At 39.2% G+C, this 22,375-nt stretch overlaps 3 protein-coding genes and 1 pseudogene across 11 annotated transcripts; all 4 read left to right on the top strand.

The window, feature by feature from the left end:
• The first annotated feature begins 3,539 nt into the window (after positions 1–3,539).
• LOC103700937 (YTH domain-containing protein ECT4-like) lies at positions 3,540–11,995 on the top strand. Of its 8 annotated transcripts, none has more exons than XR_603098.6 (10): positions 3,540–4,053; positions 5,870–5,927; positions 6,426–6,573; positions 6,678–6,751; positions 6,867–7,376; positions 7,685–8,239; positions 8,342–8,554; positions 10,033–11,227; positions 11,359–11,427; positions 11,570–11,995. XR_603098.6 is itself a non-coding variant. In XM_008782834.6 (8 exons), the coding sequence occupies exons 2-8, from the start codon at positions 5,886–5,888 to the stop codon at positions 11,116–11,118; spliced, it is 2,628 nt and encodes an 875-aa protein (XP_008781056.4). In that variant the 5' UTR covers positions 3,540–4,053; positions 5,870–5,885; the 3' UTR covers positions 11,119–11,509. The 8 variants fall into 8 exon arrangements, 2 of the variants coding, with proteins under 2 accessions (XP_008781056.4, XP_008781057.4); XR_003384513.4 differs by having other exon boundaries at positions 11,335–11,427; XR_015967858.2 differs by having other exon boundaries at positions 3,752–4,053; positions 5,865–5,927.
• Positions 11,996–13,222: 1,227 nt separating this feature from the next.
• On the top strand, positions 13,223–19,816 carry LOC103700938 (pentatricopeptide repeat-containing protein At1g56690, mitochondrial). Of its 2 annotated transcripts, none has more exons than XM_089924727.1 (3): positions 13,223–15,583; positions 19,053–19,322; positions 19,438–19,816. In XM_089924727.1, exon 1 carries the CDS (start codon positions 13,324–13,326, stop codon positions 15,535–15,537), a length of 2,214 nt encoding a protein of 737 aa, XP_089780853.1. In that variant the 5' UTR covers positions 13,223–13,323; the 3' UTR covers positions 15,538–15,583; positions 19,053–19,322; positions 19,438–19,816. The 2 variants fall into 2 exon arrangements, with proteins under 2 accessions (XP_089780853.1, XP_089780852.1); XM_089924726.1 differs by lacking the exons at positions 19,053–19,322; positions 19,438–19,816 and adding exons at positions 17,245–17,330; positions 17,454–17,506 and having other exon boundaries at positions 13,224–15,583.
• On the top strand, positions 17,309–18,824 carry LOC148702633 (GDSL esterase/lipase At1g09390-like). Its single transcript, XM_089924728.1, has 3 exons — positions 17,309–17,564; positions 17,995–18,132; positions 18,501–18,824. The coding sequence occupies exons 1-3, from the start codon at positions 17,309–17,311 to the stop codon at positions 18,533–18,535; spliced, it is 429 nt and encodes a 142-aa protein (XP_089780854.1). The 3' UTR covers positions 18,536–18,824.
• Positions 18,557–21,404, top strand: LOC149752955 (GDSL esterase/lipase At3g62280 pseudogene; annotated as a pseudogene).
• The last annotated feature ends 971 nt before the right edge of the window (positions 21,405–22,375 follow it).

Here is a 22,375-nt window from a genome sequence, read left to right as displayed (position 1 = left end):
TCCTCCTTCTGTTCTTTTGTTAATTAGGTGTTATGAACACGGTAGCTTGTTTGCTATTGTGTTAATAACAATAGCAAACGGGCAGCGCCATGGGAGCACATAGTCAGTAATCTTTTTCTCAAATCAATTGAAAATAGATTATATGATGGATTATTTTTTGAGTAAATTAGAGAAAAATAATTCTGGTTTGAGAATCGACCAAGCTCGTGTCAAACCGCACTGGGCACCAGAGGAAGAGCGGAGGACGGGAAAGGAAATGCAGTAATGGGTGCCACCATAGAAACTCTACAGAAGGAATTAAGCATCTCTTTTAAGTAAATTAAAGTTGATCTTCCGGCACAGTATCCTTGGAATAATTGCAAATGATGGACCCATCCCCCTCCTTCTAAGTTACAACATCTGAAAAAGCCATGCAAATCATCTTTCCATATCAGACAGTTCAGGAGGAATGCAATAAAGAGCAATGCCGGAGAAGGGAAGCAATGCAGGCCTTTGCTAAGAAAGCTGCTCTATCATGATGGGAGCATCACAAATGCTCTTCTTGATCTATTTACGTATAATCTATATTATTTTTCTGAGTAGACATATATCAACACATACGTGCATCAATAATGAAGACCTTCTCCTCTATTGTCCTTCCTCTGGCCGAGTGCAGGCATGAGTTAGGAGGAACATTCTCTGTCTTTCCCAAGAAGTCTAGGGCTGCGAATCGACCTACCAGTTCATGAATCAGGCTTCTTTCTTCACGAGACAAGCTAAACTCATCAGACATCATTCAGAGGTCAACTCATGAATGAGCGGATCTTGTATAAGCTTGGTTTCTAAATATAAACAGAAACTAAGAATTGGCTCATTAACAAGCTTGTTCGAACTCATTTAATTTAACAAATAATCGAAGCTTAGACAAAATGCCATCAGATGCTGAAGGCCACGGTAAGCTCGCAATGAGCAAATATCTCGGTAGATTCTTGCATGCTAAAAACACCAGCAATACGTAACAACACCACGCTCTCGGCTCCTGCAACCCACACCACCCCAGTTTCTTCAACCTTCTCTTTTACTTGGGTCTCTCCTACTTTGAGAGCCAACTTTTGGCTATGTAAAGACTAAAGAGTGATCGGTTTGCGAACCCCTCTCATGTTTCTTGTGATGAAAGAGAATTGATTCTTGGGTGCGAGGTCGAAGGCATTCCATGGTGATATTTGCTTTTATTCTTGTAGCCAAATGTCGAGTGGCTTAGGATTAGTTGTCGTATTCTTGTAATGTTTTGGGAGCAGATGTTCCTTGGTTCGAAGAAGACTCTGTCATCGAAATCAACCAACATTGACTTATTTCATCCTTGCCAGATAGATTGGCTATGGCGAGTTTGCTTGAATATTTTATTTAGTCAATTGACTGATTGGGTTGGTAAACTTGTGTATGTATAATTCTGTATCTGTAGCATTAATTGGATAAATTGAGTCTTAATTGATTTTCTTGATTTATCCTAGCTTGATTATTGCAGGCCATCCTTATCTTGACTCGTTGACACTCCTCTTCGGCGAGAGGTCTAGAATTTGCGAGGTCCTTGCCCAATTTTTTAAAAATATATGGACGGCTAATTATTCCAACGGTATAACTCGGGCAAGCAAAGCCTAATCTAACCTAACCCAATCTGAACGTAGGTTGAGATTGCTCCATCCCAACCCCATTTTAAGCTAAATTCAAGTTAGGTCAAATAGGTCATGTTGAGTTAGGTTATGCCGTATTAATTAAATTAAATTGGTTTGAATAGAAATTTTAATATAGGAAAAAAGTTTGAAGCATTTTTATTGGATTAATATATTGGACTGAAGCATCAGCCATTCATAAGTTTCAGTCAATGACAAGATAAAACATAAAATTATATAAATATATAAGTAGTTTGTATAAGGCATAAATATGATTATTTATTTATTTATTTATATATACATCGAGTCAAGTTGGTTTAAGTTAGGTTGGGCAGAGATGGATTGGTATGAGTTGGATTGAAGATTAACCTTAACTCAATCTTACTTGAGGTCAGGTTAGGATTTTTAAACCCAATACCTATTTAAATTTATAAAACAATCCAACCCTACCCCAAAGAGTGGGTTAGATAGGTAGGTTTGGCTCGACCCCGACCCAAATTGTGCCCTTAAATTATATTTGTCTTCTCGCTTGTCTTTTGGCTCACCAGATGAGAAAAAAACATAAAACTATCCTTTCATATCTTGTATCAAAATCTTTCCACTAGTAAAATATTAAAGCACTCATAAAAAAATAATGACAGTTAATAGTTGAGGCTTGGTACAGTACATTTGTTTTTTTGGAGAAGATTTTGGATTTGATTCTCATGAAAGGCAATTTGCATTTGGATTTTTGTGGCTGCAACCCATGAAATACGCAACTTTTGCATTGCAATTAAAGAGCACTGGTTTAAATGCTTTGAGATCATAGTGGAAATAATGATGTATCATAGATTGGCACACCCATGAGCAAGTGCTGGATCCTTGATTAGGCTTGTAGGGACTCTACTAGGATTATGATACATATATCAAGAAAGTTTATTAATAGATTCATTATAAAATATATTTTTCAATATTGTGCTTATTTTTTAGGTAAGTTATAAAATATATGGTTAGACTTAACTTTTTCTATATTGCACCCTATATTTATACGTCTATTAGATAAGTATCCATTTGTATACCACATTGTATTGTAAGAGAGGAGCTGCATTGACGGTGATGCCACAATCAAGACACATTGGATTAGAAAAAAAAACCCATGCGCCACCTTCCAAAATTAAGTATCCATATGCAAAGTTTGGGCACCAACTCGTGTACACCAATACGATCAATGTACCTTCCAAACTTAATCATTGAGCTATGGCTATGCACTCAATTAGATCAGTAGGGCTAATTTGTTCATCAGACCCTATGTGGAGAACAATTTTTATCTACGGAAATTGACTCATTATTTTGTAGGGCTGTAAATGCGTCGGGTCGGCCGGTGACCCGACCTGCCGACCCGCATAAGACCTCCCGAATTTTAGGATCCGCAGGGCCGAATCGGGTCCTAAATTTGGACCAGTTATATTTTTCGGATCGGATCGGGTCCATCCATTTTGGTCCGAATCTGGATCCGATTTGATTCATTTTTTTTGGATCAGTTTTTTACTATTATATAGTAGAACTTTAAATATAAGAATACATAGATCCGGATCCGACTCGACCCGAATGATCCGTCGGATCAAAATTTGTATGCGTGGACCCAGACCCAACCCGGATCCTATCCGACCTGAATGACCCATCGGGTCAAAATTTGCAGACATGGACCTGACCCAACCCGTCTGGGTCCACGCCTACAAATTTGACCCGATGGGTCATTAGGGTCGGGTTGGGTCCGAGTCGAGTCCAAGCCTATGTATTTGGACCCGAATGCGAAACTGGGTCGAATTACCCACACCCAGCCCACTTGCAGTTCTATTATTTTGGATAGGGGTGGAAAGAGAAAGAGGGGTAGACGGTCCCAGGCTCCCAGCCCCCAAGTCCATTTACCTGAAGATTCGTGCAGCTCAGATGGGAGGAGAACTGACGAATCCTCAAATGACAAGTTTACCCTTATCAGCGAATCATATTACACCAAACGCTCTCCCAATGGTCATTTCTTCAAATAATTGTAAACAGAACAAAGGGGTATTTTCGATTTTTAGTCATAAAGATAAGGGTGTTTTTGATACTTTCGTTAGCACCAGAGGCTCTCCTAATGCTTTCCATTTGGGAATCTCTCCCCCCTCTTCCTCTCTATAAATTGCCTTTTTTTTTCTCCGATCCCTCTCACGGCCCCCTCAACCCTTTTTCCTTTCCCTTTTCAAATGTATAAATTTTAGGGTTAGGGTTTTTGAGGCGCTTCGCTGCACCAGAATTGGAAAAATTATGGGGCAAGAAATCGCTGTCGCCGTAGAAAGTTCCCATATTTCCCTCCCCTTAGCCTCCGTCTTCCCCCTTACCGAGTCGTTCATGGCTTGAGCTTAGGTTCACTTTCCCATTGCCGGTGAGCTTCCCTCTTTTTCTTTTTTGATTCTCTCATCTCGTATACGTGGAAAAAATCTTACCTTTTCACTTGTTATGCTGTGTTTTGGTATGTTTTTGTGTTTCCTGTAAGATTTTATGGTTTTCTTGGGTTCTTGATGGTCTTTTGAATTTCTGCAATGGGGAAAAATTGATTTTGGGTTGGGTTTAGGGTCTTTCATGCTCCTGGAACGCGTTGTATGAAGTGGTTTGGCTCTATCATATGAATTGTATGTTCTGTTACAGTGAATCGTTGATTTATTGATGTTAGTTTCTTATGTCACTATGGACCCTGTCTCAGTGGCCAACTTTTATCTGCTAGAAAGGGAAAATAGGTGAGAACATGATATTCGGATGCGTTAACTGGTGAATTTGTTTTCTTTTAATTGCTTGATAGATGACTATAATTTGTTTTTGGTGATAAAAGAATATTCCTGCCTTATGATATGTGGAAGGTGTTGTATTGTGAGATTAAAGTTTTTGCTTTGTGTTTCTAGAGAGGTTGCATCATTGTTAAAGTTGGCCTCTGCTTTGACTTAATTGGCATTGTAGGTACTGCAGCAAACATGTGGATATTTTGCCTTGTTTTGCTGCAAATGTTGGTAACTTACTCAAGAACAAGTGCTATCAGATGCAGAATTAGTATTTAACTTTCTGATAAAACTTTCTTTCAAGCGAGAAAGTGCATCATTTGCCATAAACTAGAGAACTGGTGCCCACACATAGTAATATTTTTTTTGAAGCACTTTAAAGTAATCATATGAGAAGAATAATATTATGCTTGTCAATGTCATTGCATTCGGCATAAATTTCTAGCAAAGACAAGTTCAAGACAATTCTATGTAGGTGCATATAATGTAGTACGTTCAAAAGATACTGTTTCTTTTGTTTGCTTGCTTTATGTCAATTTGATTTTGATCCCAAGGGAATGTTGAATAATCATCTGTAGTTGATATTTGGACCTATTTTTACATTAAGCGAATTAATTTTTGCATGTGTTGATATTACCGACTATTCAATCATATTTCCTCTCCCAAGGTAATTCCTGAATGTGCTTTCACTTAAATAGCCATTATCTTTTTTTTTTTTTTGGGGGGGGGGGGGGGGTCTTGTTATTAGATACCTCAACCGCAACCATCATGCCTTGTCCAGATTATTGTTTTCTGCTTTATGAACAATGATTTGCCATTTGTTCCCACAAAGGGCTCTAGTTTTACTACATGCTTATTCAAATCCTCTCAACCAAAAACTGCTGATGTTAGCTTAGGTCTTCCCATCCTTTTTCTTCAGATCTTTCAGCACAAGTTTGAGCACACTCCTTACTAATATTTCTGGTCTCCTTATGTCTTCATTTAGTGTGCCAATACCTTTCCAGTTAGTTCCGTATCACTTTGTCTTCAACTTGTGCAATTCTGATCCCTTCTAATATACTGTAGCACTCTATCCTTCGGTTTTGCTACAAATTCATCTCGACATTTTCATTTCTGCCTCATTGTTGTCCAACATTGTAGAAGATGCAACCTTGAGGGCCCTATTGCCCTTTATTTAAGTTTTTTTCTAGGTTTGAATGGTAAGATTCTTGTTGGTAACATAATATATTTTCAATTACTGTTCACATATATAAGGTTCATTTAAAACTTGTATCGTCTTTGATTTTTTTTTTTGATGACTTCTCCAATAATTGGATTTTCCGTGCATACATTTTGTTTGATAAATTCTTATTTATTATAATTTATGTGAATGGGCATTTGTAAATGCTTACTATCTCATACTTTCCATTGTTTCTTCCACAAGGGCAGCTGTTCTGGTGCAGAGATGCATGCTGGTTCTGAACCTGGAACTACGGAGACGTACATGGTACTCTTTCCTTTCAGCAGCAGTTAGTTGCATTATACCATATAATGTTCAATAGGAGATATAGACATCATCAATTTCAGTGAGCCTTGATTGAATCATTTTTTCTTTTTAGTCTACTAGTCATGTAATGATTAAACTTCACAAACTAAAGAAATAATTGAAAATGAGAATCCCTAGCAAAATGAAAGCTTCTTGAGGTCAAGGATTAAAGTGCTGACAGCAGAGGATGTGCTTATTTTATTTTTCAAAAGGACCTTTTGGCTTGGTACCGAGCAGTATCAAGTTATATTTATCCATGCTGAAATGGTGTAATTCAACAGGCCACTACAGGTTAATACGCTGTGATGTGCGGGAAATCTCAGCATTTTTTTTTTGTGTTGCATGAAATGATAGTTGCTTTTCTGCATTAAGAAGATGGTATTATAATTTTAACTAGTATTTTTTGGACATAAGAGTTCCATCTGTTAATGAGAACTGTTCTTGTTCTATGGCTTACAGATGCCTGGTGTTGTTCTGAACCCCCATGTAGCATTTGTTCCACCTCCTGGTGGGGTTGATTATATGGGTAATGAAGTGGCACCAGAATATATTTTTGATCAGGGTCTAAACTATCCAGCTGCCAACAATTATGGGTATTATTGTACAGGTAAATTTGTTAGCTTCTGCAATTTCATTGTTGATTTATCAACTTAGGTAATTTTTAAAATGTTGGGTGTCTCTGTTGCCTGACCGGTGTACTTCATAAAACAGGATTTGAATCGCCTGGTGAATGGGGTGACCACCATAGGATTTTTGCATTAGATGGTCAAGATCTCCATTACTCGGTAAGGTTTAATTATATGAACTCTGATTAGAATAACTGATATATATCTATATATATATATATATATACACTCAGCACCTCTTATGTCGTAATATTTCTGCTCTTTGATCTTTCAGGGCATGCAAACTGAAAGTTTGCCATGTGTATATTATACACCTAGCTATGGATATGCACAGACACCATACAACCAATACAATCCTTCCATACCTGGTGCGGTCGTAGGAGTTGATGGCACATTTATAGGAAGCCAGCAGTATTTCAGCAGTCAATACCAGACTCCTGTTTCTTCACCTGCTTATATTCCAGTCGTTGTTCACCCTACTTCGGATTTTGTGCCTCATAGCTCTGCAGACCCTTTGTTATTCAGCTCTGGTGCATCAATTGCTAGCAGATCTGTTAATGCAGGCACAAAATCTGCTCCTCTGCAAGCATCTCTCGGTGTAGCTGCCTCTTCTCAAACAGCTGCCGCAGGGAATCCGCCGCCAGCATATGAGCCTTACCAGCCCTCACAGCGGAACCGAACCACAACAAAACCATCAGAAGGGCCACAAGTTAATATGCCACATAGTAATCAGCCTTTATTGCAGGACTCCGTGATGCATGGTAGTGCCAGTACTATGAATCAGGTATTATTACTGAAATTTAGGGATAGTACTGGTTTTAATTGGGGCAGAAGTACATTGCATGTCCTTTGTGCAGTTGATCTATCAAGGGATCACTTTGGCCACTTAAAATGATTAGTCATGGGCTGCAGTTAATTTTTAACTGTGCCATATTAGTTAATGGTCCTTTTATTTTTCTCTTTCTCTTTGTGCATTTCCACATTATAGGTACCCTCAGATTATATTGCTAAACCTGCTTCACTATCTTGATTAGTTGCTGCACCTTTTTTTAAAACTAAATTGGGGCTTGTGTTTGAATATGTTGTTCACAGGATGGTATTTCTTCAGGTTTGATGCAAGCAACAGATCGCTTCTCACATGAAATTACTTTTATTCCTGGTCCCACAAAAGTTACTGCATCATCTATTGATGACTCCACGAACTTTGGATCCAATGTTCATGGATGGGCATCAGTGGATACATATAGACCAAGGTTCCATTTTAATGCAGTTGCAAACAATGGTAGTGGAAGTCCAAATGTATTAGGTGAGCAAAATAGGGGACCTAGGACAAACAGGTTGAAAGGTCGGTGGATGACAGCTGGTTCCGATGGAGCTGAACTGAGTAAAGGAAGTGCTAGTGTTGTAGAGGGAAACATCATCATTAATGCTGACCAGTATAATAGGGATGACTTCCCAGTTGACTATCCAGATGCTAAGTTCTTTGTCATCAAATCTTATAGTGAAGATGATGTGCACAAGAGCATCAAGTATAATGTGTGGTCAAGCACTCCTAATGGAAACAAGAGGTTGGATAGTGCATTTGAAGACGCACAGAGAATATCTGTAGGAAAGCCAAGAAAGTGTCCTGTCTTTCTCTTCTTTTCTGTGAGTGATCTGCCTTTAATTTGGATACCACATCTGAGGCACCATAGTTCTGTTGACGAGTTATATGGAGATCTTTAACTGGAGAATTTTTGCTGTGCGCAGGTTAATGCAAGTGGCCAGTTTTGTGGTGTTGCTGAGATGATTGGACCTGTTGATTTCAAGAAGGACATGGATTTCTGGCAGCAAGATAAGTGGACTGGGAGCTTCCCTGTGAAATGGCACATCATAAAGGATGTGCCGAATGCTAGCTTTCGTCACATCATACTCGAGAACAATGAAAACAAGCCTGTAACAAACAGCAGAGATACCCAGGAGGTATGCAGCAAAACCTTCTTGCTTTACTATTTGTTGCCTTTTCTTGAGCATTGATTTACTGTTGGCTAAGTGCATGTATCTGAAACTTATTTTTTTCATGTTGAAGTGTTCCATTCGGTAACAATGTTAACCAGCTATGGTCATTGAATACATGTAAATAGATGTAGCTAAATATTGCATTGCTTTTAATCAGTTATAATAGCAGAGATAAAGAGACAGTTCACATATAATCCATCATGTCTATTTCTTATTAACCAAGAACATGGCATAGTTTGTCTGTGAGTAGACATTGCTTTTCAATGCAACAAATTTGTCGATTTGTTGACATAAATATGGATTTATGTCAAGATTCAAGGGTTTCATTCTTTATTCTTAATGTTTCTCAAGTGTTTGTTTATTTAATAATTTTGTTTTCTAAAGCTGGTTAAAAAAATTAGAGGCCTAGAGGTGAGAAATGAAGGAGGAAGAATTAAATTTTTTTATTTAGTTTCTAGAATTTTGAATTTTTTGCCAAGACTTTGAGCCTTAATACACCTGATTTGATGCTTGTCATACTCTTGCACTGTCAACCAAGTGAAGAACCAGAGCCACATTCAACAAGTGTAACTTTTGTTACACTTTGTATTTGTATTTTGAGTGTCTTAGGGCACCATGCGAACAGTTTCTCATGCACAGGATTTTAATTAGGATTTTCTTTATTGATCAGCCTGATCTTTTATACATTACACTTTAACTTCCATCTCAAAGAGTTAAGCGTCCCTCTTCCATTTTTGGGTGGGAGGTGATGATGTTCTTGTTGCTTGCATGTAGTTGTTGAAAGATCATGTTGGGATTTTGGTACTGAATAGGTGGTCTGGTTTGCAGGTTCCATTGAGATTTCTGTTTCAAGTTCCTTGTTGGTTCTATTGCATGGAGAGAGCTAGTGAATTGTATATTTTTCTTGCAGTCTTTTGGTCCTTTCTTCCATGTTTTTTTTTTTGGTGGTTTTGGTTTGGTGCTGCAGGTTCCATTGAGATTTCTGTTTCAAGTTCCTTGTTGGTTCTATTACATGGAGAGAGCTAGTAGTGAATTGTATATTTTTCTTACAGTATTTTGGTCCTTTCTTCCATGTATTTTTTTTGGTGATTTTGGTTTGGTGCTGCATGTTCCATTGAGATTTCTGTTTCAAGTTCCCTGTTGGTTCTATTACATGGAGAGAGCTAGTAGTGAATTGTATATTTTTCTTACAGTATTTTGGTCCTTTCTTCCGTGTTCTTCTTTTTTTTTTTGTGTCCTTTTGCTTTATTATCATCAACTTAAAATTGTAGGATATCACGTAGTCCCTGGTGACTCATCTGATACATTGATTGTAAAATGATAGTCACTGCTGAATTTTTACTACTACTTAGCTCTTTTCTGATGCATCTGTTATGATTATGTTTAAAGTGGAATTCCTGTTTCTTCAAGTTGAGCTCATTTTTTTGCCTCATTTATATCAGATACCATATAACTCAGGCATGAATATGCTGAATATATTCAAGAGTAGCCCTCTAAGGACATCGATACTTGATGACTTCATGTTTTATGAGGAGCGACAGAAGGTGTTGCTTGAAGAAAAATATAGGCATCTTGGGAGAAGCTTCAATGGGTCTCCTTATGTGCCTGCATTTGTTCCTGCAAATAAACCTGCTGGTACAACAGACCTCGTCCTGAAAGCAGGTGAAAAGCAATCAGTTATAGACCACTCTTCAAAAGTAGTTAGGGAAGAACCTGGCAGTGCAGCAGATCAGCCTCCAACAGCTAATGAGAGACAGACTGATGTTATAGTTGGTCATCCTCCAAATGCAGGTGGAAAACTGCAAGGTATTGCAATTGATCAGCTTCCTAAAACAGATGGAGAACAGTTGAGCGTTCCCATCAATCAACCTCCCAAAGCCAATGGAAAATGTGCAAGTGATGTCTCCAATCAACCTTCAGAGGCAGGCAGAGCTCCAGTTGCTCAACCTTCAAAATCAGATGATAAGCAATTGAATATTCCTTTTGATCACCATGCGAAAATGGATGGAAAACAATTAATGGGTGCAGTTGACCAGCCTTCAAAAGCTGATAGAGAAAAACAAAGTTGGACAGTACATCCGCTTCCTAAGGAAGATGGAACAAGAAGAAAAGTTGATCAGCTATCGACACCAGATGGCTCCACAAAGACCAAGGATGCTAAGAGTTCAGGTAAGTTGGTCCTTAGTGGTGGACAGATAACAATAAAGCTGGATTCCTCCAAATCATCTCATGATACCACCAATGCGAAGCCTGATGGGGCAGGAGATGCTAAGGGTGCAAATCCTATAATGAAGATTGGGTCTCTCTCTATTCACGCAAAGGGAGGTGATTCGAAAAGCTCTGGGGTTATGGCAGCAGAGGCCACTCCGACTGATGTCGTCAAAGTTGGTTCGGTGCAAATCAAGGTGAAGGGTTTTGGTGAATCATTCTCCGGGCCTACAAATGCAGGGACCGTTCCTAGTCAATCTGAAGGACTAAAACTTAACAAGCCGGGATCAACTCCTGACAGTCATCCACCAAAGAAATGAAGTCGAGGTTTACAACAGCAAACTAATTGCTTTTTTCTATCTTTTGTATTGTCTCAATGGATCTTTTAGTGGCAATGCAAGTTGACCGTACTGAACTCTGTTATCCAAGGTTAGTCCAACTTACAGTAGCTCGTTCTTTCTTCGTCGGTCCTATTCATCCCACCAAATCTTAGAACTTTGGTGGAGTTATTTGCTGTTTGTTTACTGCGTTTTCAGTTGCCCTGGTGGTTGGTGTTTTAGGAAAATGGTATCGGGGATGGAGCAATTGTTTTTCAGCTACTGCTGAAATTTCGTTTTGGAAGCTCACAGGTTGTAATCTTTTTTTTTTCTTTCTGTTTTTGATATCAATAGGTGAAATATAGTTACTAAATTACGGAGTTATTTTATGGTCTCTCTGGTGTTTTCTTTCGCGTTTGGATGACTTTGATGCAACTGTGAACCTGGTTATCAGGCACTTGATGACCCTCTGTCGCTAACTTGCTATTCTGAAGGAGATTGGTGAGGTGGGCCCCTACAGAATCTCAACTCTGTGGATGTCCTATGAGTCATGGAGGGAACAAAGTATCCAAACCAAAAATATAATTGGGAGTAATGTGTTTGTAATTATTTCTCGTCTGTTGGGTTGGTGATGGGTCATAATCAAACATTTATTCTGGACTTGGCGGTTGATACTTGGGACAGACATTCTAAAGAGTTGTGACTTAAGAGGAGGAAATAATGTTCCTTCTATTTAAGTTGTATGACGGGCTCGTTGTTGAGGATTGACCATGCTTACATTCATGATCTATGACTAGATCTTCTTTTGGTTTTAATTCTACGGTTGCATTGCTATCAAACAATTATTTTTCATTGAAAATAATAATTTTTTTCCCTTTAATTTCTTCTGTTCCGTGCTCTGTGTTGAATAAAAACAAGGAGCCAGTCTTAAAGCTAGGAATGATTGGTCATGGTGTGCATCAAGGGGAAGGATAGAGGGACATGACAAGCTGTAAAATGCAGTTTCGAGGAGAGCGGTATTAGGTTCTTTGACAAGACAAAGAGGAGCTTGAAGCCAAGGTTTTGAGAGCACTTCACATAATAGCAGAGTAATGTTCTGATGACAGCTATTACTAATATTCATGGGAGAGAGATGCTTTCTTCTTTTTTTTTTTCTGTATGTAAAGGTGAAGATGGAAGTGTTGATGGTCATTGGACTTCTGTTCTTTGATTTTCTAATATCGAAATATCTATCTATCCATCAATCTATAGTTCTACTGTTTATTGATTATAAAAGAAGATTAGTTAGAAGTTATTAGTTAAGTTTTCAGTCTTGTCTAAGTACTCAAGTTTTTTGTTAGTACATAATTATTGTAATGTTAATATGGGTAATTACATGATGCGGAACAGAAAATTTAGAGAAGACGATATATAGAGAAAGGGGGGAAGAAGATCTGGAATCTACTGGATTCGAGGAATCCTCCTCTAGTAGTCTCCAATCTGGAAGTATTTTTGCCAAAGCAATATTTTCATTTTAAAATATACTCTGACTAAACAAGAGACATGGGGTTTCATATATAGCTCCCTATGCAACTATCCATGATCCCAACAAGTGATCATGTAACTACCAATGATTTAACAAACATCATGGTTCACTGCAACAACTAAACACAGTCATAACAAGCCAGCAACTAACATAAGGACGAAAATACATAATAAATAAACGAAAATACACAAGAAAATAACACTAGGGCCAAAATGCTATGCGCTGGAAACGGTGGTCTATGTCCCCATCATTACAGAATATATTTTAACTATAGAGAAAAATCTCGTCACAATAATATTTTGTGTAATAATATTGATTATGATGATAATGATAAAACTATAATGGTGGCTCTGTTAATATATATATATATATATATAAATCTCATTCAAAATTATTATAATGGCCGTCGTGACTCCTATTATTTTAAACATACTAAAATATAATGAAAAAAATGATGAACGAATGGCCGTTTACACTACCCTAGTTTGAGTACAGCCAACAGAGAATGGCTTTAAGATAGCCGCGGGCCCCGGTTAAACACCCCACGTCAGCACATGGCAAGAGCGCAGTATTGTGTTCTCCATAGTTCCTGTCCTTGCCTGGTAAGATAAAGCCGAAAAGCCTTGTGGCTGGGCCGAGTGGGAAGCCACCCGAAGGCCGGCCTTGGCCTTGATTTGGAGCCAATGCACTACGGTTCGAGAATCCCCTTCTATGCACATGTACTGCAATCCCGGGTCCTTCAAATACCAACACCGCCCTACCCTCTAATCATCACCGTCCGATCGATGCGGCTCCCACCGCTCCGCTTCCGCCCGACCTGCACCGCCCCGATCGTCTCCACCAACGCCCTTATCCACCGCTACGCTCGCCTCGGCCAGATCGATGCCGCCTGCAAGGTCTTCGACGAGATGCCCGAGCGGAGCGTCGTCTCCTTCAACTCCCTCATCGCTGGCTACTTCCTCAACCGCCGGCCCTTCGAAGCCCAGAAGCTGTTCGACCGAATGCCCCAGCGCAACACCGCCTCCTACAACGCCATGATCTCCGGCTATCTCAAGAACGGCCGTCTCGCCGACGCCCGCGCCGTCTTCGACTCCATGCCCCAGCGCAATGTCGTCTCCTGGACTTCCATGGTCCGCGGCCTCGTCCAGGCAGGCGCTATCGCCGAGGCCGAGTCTCTCTTCCGCCGCATGCCCGAGCGAAACGTCGTCTCCTGGACCGTCATGCTCGGCGGCCTCATCCAGGATGGCCGCATCGACGACGCCCGCCGACTCTTCCACGACATGCCTGAGAAGGACATCGTCGCACGGACCAGTATGATCTCCGGCTACTGCCAGCTCGGACGCACGGCCGAGGCCAGAGAGCTGTTTGATGAGATGCCGCGGCGGAATGTGATCTCGTGGACGGCCATGATCTCAGGTTATGCTCAGAATCTCCAGGTCGACCTCGCGAGGAAGCTCTTCGAGGTGATGCCGGAGAGGAACGAGGTCTCGTGGACTGCCATGCTCACTGGGTATATCCAGGCCGGCCGTATCGAGGAGGCAGCTGAGCTGTTCCGGAGGATGCCGGAGCACCCATTGGTTGCTTGCAATGCAATGATTCTTGGTTTCGGGCAGCATGGGATGGTGGCAGAGGCAAGGGAGGTTTTTGATAGGATGGCAGAGAGGGATGATGGGTCGTGGAGTGCAATGGTGAAGGTGTATGAGCGAAATGGGTTTCAATTGGCAGCGATTGATGTGTTCCACAAGATGCAGATGAATGGAATCTGTGCGAATTTCCCTTCAATTATCAGCATTCTTACTGTTTGCGCCAGCTTGGCAATTCTTGATCATGGTAGGGAGGTTCATGCAGCAGTGCTGCGGTCCCATTATGATGCGGATGTGTTTGTTGTCTCAGCCTTGATAACAATGTATGCTAAGTGTGGTGAGCTAGTGAGGGCAAAGAAAATATTTGATAAGTTTGACTCGAAAGATGTTGTAATGTGGAACTCGATGATCACTGGCTATGCTCAACATGGCTTAGGGGAGGAAGCTTTGAGTGTTTTTATTGATATGAAGTCCACGGGCATGGTGCCTGATGAGATCACATATATAGGTGTTCTTTCTGCTTGTAGCTATTCGGGGAAGGTTAAAGAAGGGCGAGAAATTTTTGAATCAATGAGGTCGAATTCTTCGGTTGAAGCAAAAGCTGAACACTATGCTTGTATGGTTGATCTACTTGGTCGAGCTGGCCATGTGGACGAAGCGATGGATTTGATCAGGAACATGCCAGTCGAGGCTGATGCTGTTGTTTGGGGTGCTTTGTTAGGTGCATGTAGGACCCACATGAATACGGAGATTGCTGAGATTGCTGCCAAAAAGCTTTTGCTTTTGGAGCCTGGGAATGCAGGGCCTTACATCTTGCTATCTAATATGTATGCTTCCAGTGGGAGATGGGAAGATGTTGCAGAGCTGAGGAAGGTTATGAGCATAAGGAATGTGAGCAAGTCCCCAGGGTCTAGCTGGATTGAGTATGGCAAGAATGTGCACATGTTCACCTGTGGAGACGTAATGGCACATCCGGAGCACAAACTAATTGTAGGCATGTTGGAGAGATTAGATGGACTGTTAAGGGAGGCAGGGTATTCTCCAGATGGTAGCTTTGTGCTGCATGATGTTGATGAGGAGCAGAAGGCTCACAACTTGCGATACCATAGTGAGAGGCAAGCAGTGGCATTTGGGATTCTGAAGATTCCGGCAGGAGTGCCAATTCGTGTCATGAAGAACCTGAGGGTGTGTGGGGATTGCCATTCTGCAGTTAAGTTGATATCAAAAGTCACCGGCCGAGAGATCATTTTGAGAGATGCTAATAGATTTCATCATTTCAAAGATGGGTCTTGCTCTTGCAGGGATTATTGGTGATGTCTACGGCATGGGGCAACCTCTTCCTCAGAACATATCAAATTTGGTACATCTCTTTGTACTTTTACTTGTTTATTCCGTGATGGCATCTGCCATAGAATTTGGCTGGCATAACCTGCTCTATTGCTGATTATGTATGATCAGGGTATGCATTGTCTAGCAAATCAAATTTTCTTTATGCACAGTTAATTTTCCAATTAAATTGTTAGTTTTATTTGTTCAAGAAAATTGAAATAACAGGTGAATTAACAGTCAAGTTACATCCACAGCATGGTTGTCATACTTTTAAGTAAGTTAAATTCATATATTAGTTGCTCTGAGCAAGAGCTAAAAATAATTGTATAATCTTCATTTCTTAAAAATTTCCAGCAGGAATATAGCAGAGCATGTGCAATTTATCAATAAACGAACTGGTACTTATTGCTTGTAGCCTATGCTGGGATTGTGAGGTAAAAAAGAGAGTGTGGCCAGAATAGATCCATATGTCTGTACCTATTTCGCATGAAGCATGAGATTTCAACTGCAGCTCTTTATCTAATACCGATCTTCCTTTTTGATTTTGATGGTTTTGCAATCTTGAGCCATCCCTTTTTTTTGTATTTAATCCCATGTGAACAGAAAGCCATGCTAATTCACATAATACCAGTAGTTTTAGCTATGTTAAATATAAGAAAAAGTCATTGAACAGAGACAAGTCAAAAGAAGTCAATGAATAGAGAGAGGTAGATAGATAGATGGATGGATGGATCGATGGTCACAGACAAAAAAAAGGAAAGAAAAAAATGAAACAAAATGGTGGTGGCTTCCATCACCACTATCTATGATCATCATCTCAATAGATGACAAATTTCCTAATGAGAGTGGATTGACTAGTGGAACACCTAAGCTCCTGAGTTCCTGTTTCTAGATCTACCTAAGCTCTCAGCTGCTTGCAATTCTGAATAAAAAAAAGTCAAGAACAGAGAAGGAAAAAAGAAACCTTCCATTGCCATAATCTATGATGATCATCTCAACAAATGACAAATTCCCTAATGAGAGTAGATCGACTAGTGGAACACCTAAGTTCCTGATCCTAGATCTACCTAAGTTCTCAACTCGTGTGGTCTGAATATATAAAAAGATGTCAATTAATAAAGTAAAGACCGATTTGTACGTAAAAGCTTTAACTTAAAGTAGACGCTCCTTGTTTTCGGGGAAATATATGCATCATGGTTAGAGGCTTATATCCCAATCAATAGAAGTCAAACTTTCTGTTGTTTAAAGGTCACATGGATCTTGGTTGATAATTTTAATCAGGTTGACAGATCAGCATAACAAGTGGGAAATAGATCACTTGACAATCACTTGCACAGCTCCCTTGACAATTTCTTTTGTTGCTTATCTCAGTAGATGACAGCTTTGCCACTGAGATTATATTCATTATTGGGTCATCTGACTCCTATTTCTAGATCCAAATGTCCAATTTGATGGTGGGTGTCAAACAAGATCCTGTTTGGTGTTCATTGACTTTTTCTTACAAGTATTGATCCACTCTTTTTTTAATGGAGAAATCTATAATGCTATAGGCAATCTTGTCATCTTCGTCCTATTATATATTTTTTGTGTAGGCTCTAACATAGTAACATGCAACTGTCTCACATGCATGTGACCCTTCCATTCTTCATGAGGATATAATTCACAGTTTGTGGTGTATTAATTGTGCTGTAGGATAAGGAGGTGCAGTCCTAGATGATAGGACAGAAATCACAGAGAATATCAGAAGGGGAATGGTATGGCTGCAGGGATGGCAGGAGGTCCTCTATTTCTTCTTGCTCTTCTATTACAAGTTGTCCTGATTCATGTATCCTTCTCTTTACCAACTGTTGTTCATTCCAAATGTATCCTCTTCAATTTTGGTGATTCAAACTCTGTCACAGGAGGGCTTATGGCTGGACTTGGTCTCTACCTTGGCCCACCTGCAGGCCGACAGTTCTTCCACAAGACCACTGGTTGCTTTTGTGATGACCGGCTGTACATTGATTTCATCTGTATATGATCCATCTCTGTTCCCATCCATGTATGTACAACCTCTATTCTAATTGAATCGGACCGTTTCAAAGATTTTTATGCTAATCAAATAAGTTTGCATGCAAAAAGAGTTTAGAGCCAGTTATGAGTCATTATCTGATCTCTTTGCTTCTAGGGTTATAGCTTCCTCTTTGAATCTGACCTCATGAAGCTGGGTTTAAAATTTTGTTAGTCAAATGAAGAAGTTCTAATTCTGGACCTTTGATCTGTTCAGCTTGTGCCAAGTGAGGCTAAAATTAAAATAAGTTGTCGTCTTGGTGGGCTAGGTCTCCTTTATGGGCCCTCAAGCCTGGCCTTATTTGGTCATAGTTGTATGCTAATATTGTCCAATAATTCTTCAGGTTAAAGCTTGAAGATTAACTTTTTGAGCCCATTACTTATAATCTTCAGGTTCAAATTTTTCACATGGAGTGAACTTTGCTGTAGCTGGTGCAGCCACTGAACCAAATGCAATTCCTTTCACTTTGTCTACTCAAATACTTCAGTTCCTTCGCTTCAAGAATCACACTCGAGATCTCAGGGCGCAAGGTACATGTTCTGTTATTGTTGTTTCTAGATCATGCATGAAGTGTTGCTACAGATGAGTTGGACTAGATCAGGGACATGATTTGCATGCTGCCAAATAGTATATGGGATAAGAATTGGGCCCGAGCAACTAGCCAAGTTGTTAAAGCTAGTAAGAGAAAATTGGTCCAGATAACATAAATAAATGTGAAGTCAAGTACACGTGATATAAAATTTGAACCATTGCTCACTAGCATGCTTTACATCTGGTACTTAGTTCTTGATTCATGACATCATTTTGTCATTAGTATTGCTGGCTTCATAAATATTAGAGATCATTTAAGAGAGGTAGTTTTTCTTGCAGATTAATATGAAAGTATGTTATGGCTCAGGCTCGGGACCATTGATCAGCGAAAAGGGGTTCTGAGATGCAGTTTATTCCTTTGACATGGGGCAGAATGTTGTTAGCATTGCATTAAATGTAAGCTATTCAGCGATCATTGAAAAAATTCCACCTATTCTCTCAAGGATCAAAGATGCCATCAGGGCAAGTTATTCTCTTACATAGTAAATCTCACTAGTTACTCATATTCACATGAAAATAACAATGTGTCATTTGTAAATCCATATATGAGATGGATGATGTAAATTCAACTTTATTAAGTTTTACTTTGATGACGTGTTATACCTCCTAATTATCATTTGAACTTCTTCAGCATATCTTCCTATATATATGCAGGGTGGTTTTGGTTAATTTAGGGACATTTATCTTTATGTTATCTTTTTGTATAAATTGCTTATTCTAGAGTTAGCAACATTTATTCCATGCATTCTACTGGGTCAGATGAGTTCTTATGGTTTGAATATTTGTTTATTTTTTTCATGAGAATTAATAGAAGGTTCATGTCGGGTTTCTAAGTTTACTGTTTTCTGTCTAAATGCAGTCTGTATATAAAAATGGTGGCAGAAAGTTCTGGATATACAACACTGGTCCCCTGGGCTGTTTGCCTCAAATGGTTGCATCGCTTAAGAAAAATGATAGTGAGCTTGATGCAGTGGGATGTCTTGCAACTCTTAATAATGCTGCCAAAGAATTTAATGCTGGATTGAGTGACCTCTGCAACCAAATAAATTCAAAATTTAAGGATGCGACAGTTCTTTATACTGATATGTTCGCTATCAAGTATGATCTCATCACCAATCATGCCAATATGGTGAGTTTTCTGTTTTCCAATTTTATACCAATTAATCTTTGTGACTCGATGTACTCTTTTGTATATCGCATCAGGAAAGTTTCGGAATGATTGTTATCATCTTATTTTCTTTCAGGATTTGTGAACCCATTGATGGCTTGTTGCGGCTATGGTGGGCCACTATATAATTACAGATTGAGGATGTCATTTGGTGAACCTAATGTCACTGCTTGTCCAGAGGGTTCTCGGTATATCAGTTGGGTTGGAGTTCATTACACTGAAGCTGCCAACACCATAATAGCTTCCAAGATATTGTCAGCAAAGTATTCTGAGCCCCAGTTAAGTTAAAAAATCTTGGCAAATACTGATCTTCCCATATAGAAGATTGGGATCATTATTATGCTTTTCAATAGTTACATCTAACTGTTACTGGGTATGTGACCGTTATTGATGATAACTTTGTGTGACTGTTACTGGATATATGACTTTGTTGATGATTGCCTTTATTGTTTTCATGATCTGGCTTCAGGTAATGATTGTGACAGACCATTGGCTTATAAATTTTAATCATGGGAACAAATTTGCATGTAAGATGAGAAATATTAACCTTAACCACTCGACCAATGACTTAGGTTCCCATGAGTCTTATCCATCCATACAGGGATTGCAAAATAAAAGAACGGAGCAAGCATTGTTATCCGCAACCCTGATTGATGGGAGCCATGACCTAGCAGTGGGCCATTTGAATAAATGGCTACACTGTGAAATGGGACAGCTACGATGTGTTAAATGCTCAGTTTTTCTAAGGATAAGGTTGTAGGTTTTACAATCAAGTAACCTTCATTATAAGGAGCCATTGAATAATGTCAGGTCAATGATATGTAAAGAATCAAAGATAGATATGGCAGACTCATTTCAGGGGAACAAGGACAATTCGATGATATATAAAAGATAGATTAGATTGAACTATAATGCAGGAAATATACTTGGAGATTCAAACTTCGAGCCAAATAAATATCTTGCATTATTTTAAGACCACCTTGAATATTGAAAGAATTAAGATTTTGTGTTTTCTTGATTGAAAAGATCTAGTGGCTGCCATGGCCATCAACTATTGAGGCTGACTAGGCCTTCTAATAAAAACATGGACTTGGACTCCCCTTTTCCCCCTCCACTTCTCTCTAATTGCTCAGTGGCATATTTCAATATTTTTGTTAAGAGAAAAGAAAGGAGTGCAACAATCCAGAGCCTTACCCAAAATGGCTAGCCGAAAGGTATTATTTGAGTTTCTTGATCTTGTATATAAGTATTCAAAATCTAACTAATGAATAATCAATGCTGGACTAAACATATGCCCGTACGGATCCTCACACACTCCTTCCGTTCAAGCCCTTACGTTCTCGTCAAGCTAAAGGTTTAAATCTATCCAAATCTAATCACAAACACCACAATCGGCCCATGGTCAGCCCCAATGGATCCGTGCTGCAGTGTCCCATAGTCTATGACTCTACGTAGATTATGGGCAGGGTCTACTTTGATACTATTTGTAACAATTTAGGACTCACCCAAAATAGCTAGTCGGAAGGTATTATTTGAATTTTTTGATCATGTATAAGTACCCAAAATCTATCCAATGAATAACCGATGTGGGACTAAATACACGCAAATACGGGTCCTCACAGGAAGTCATACCCATACTATATCAGATCCTAATACCGGGAACACAGTTAAACTCAGAACTTCTAATTGCCAATTAGAGAGGTGTGATTCTCGGGATAAGGTCCAATTCACATCTTCCAACATCTAGGCAAGACTATGCAACAAAATCTAATGGTTCTTTTGTTGTATTAGCATGGTATTATACACTCCACGCATCCTGATATATTGAACAAGAGTTGTAAGATTGGCAATGAAACATAATGATGATGCAAGTCCAGATGCTCTCCAACTGTCAGCATATTAGTTTAATGCTTCATCTACTTACAGACTACATATGACAATGGTGGCAGAAAGTTTGTCATATACAATATTGGGCCTTTCGACTGTCCACCTCAGTCACTTGCATTAGGCGAGGAAAATGATAGTAAGCTTGATGCATTATGATGTCCTGCAGCTTACAACAAAACTGCTAGAGTCCTTAATGCTGGATCGAGTAATTTCGGTGATAAAAACGCTACCATTGTCTTCACTGATATATGCGCCATTAAGTATGATTTTATTGCCAATCAACCAATTCGATCAGTTATACTCTGCCAACTTACCGAGCAATCTTTGGGTTTTGAATAAGGTTTAGCCACTTGCAAGCTTTTCACATGAGAAATACAAAAGATCTAGAAAGATTGATGTCCTCAAATATCCAACTCTGCTCCTGTCAAGCATTTGAAAATGACCTTTTTAATAGTGAATTGTTGTTTACTGATGGATTAATTTAGTGTGCATTTGAAAATGACCTTTTTAATAGTGATCACAGCATGTAGATATTACTGCGTTGTTCACCTGATGAGTTAATAATTGCCTTATTACAATGATTCCAATAGTTCTACCATGGAGAAGCTAATGATTGTGGCTGTCCCACAGGCTGACAGACCTGTAAACCATCAAATCAAAATAAAAGTTCAGACTCCTTGCCTATGATTATTTGAAATATTCTTTTATCTTTGTTAGGAGGTGTTATTTAAAGAAATAAATCCCATTCTCACTAACCTAATCCATCAAATGCAAACCAGAGTTCCATCAAATATTCCTTTTTCTTAGATAATTACATACAATTATACATACTAGTGATGAAACAAATCAACTAATAATCTGACTTAATGACCATACGTAGCATCTAAAAGTTTCATGGCACTTCAACTTATGACCTGATCGAATCTTGGAAACCTGAACTGCAGCAGTGAAAAATCAACATCTTCTCTCATATTCACAGTAGAAGGCTCTAAATGCTGGTTTTGTGAGGCTACTAACATCTTCTCTCATACGATGGATGGTGTTACTTTTGCATTTTTCTTATTTACTTTTGCAATTCAATTACTTTGTGCCTTCTTCTCATGCGGTTTTGTCATTCAATCGCTAGT

Source organism: Phoenix dactylifera, chromosome 8 (genome assembly GCF_051530095.1).
Source record: "Phoenix dactylifera cultivar Ajwa chromosome 8, Ajwa_hap1_PhDact_Kaust_v1.1, whole genome shotgun sequence".
NCBI classification, from domain to species: Eukaryota; Viridiplantae; Streptophyta; class Magnoliopsida; order Arecales; family Arecaceae; genus Phoenix; species Phoenix dactylifera.
The sequence above is the reverse complement of the archived record's forward strand: the minus strand, read 5'-3'. Positions and strand labels throughout refer to the sequence as shown.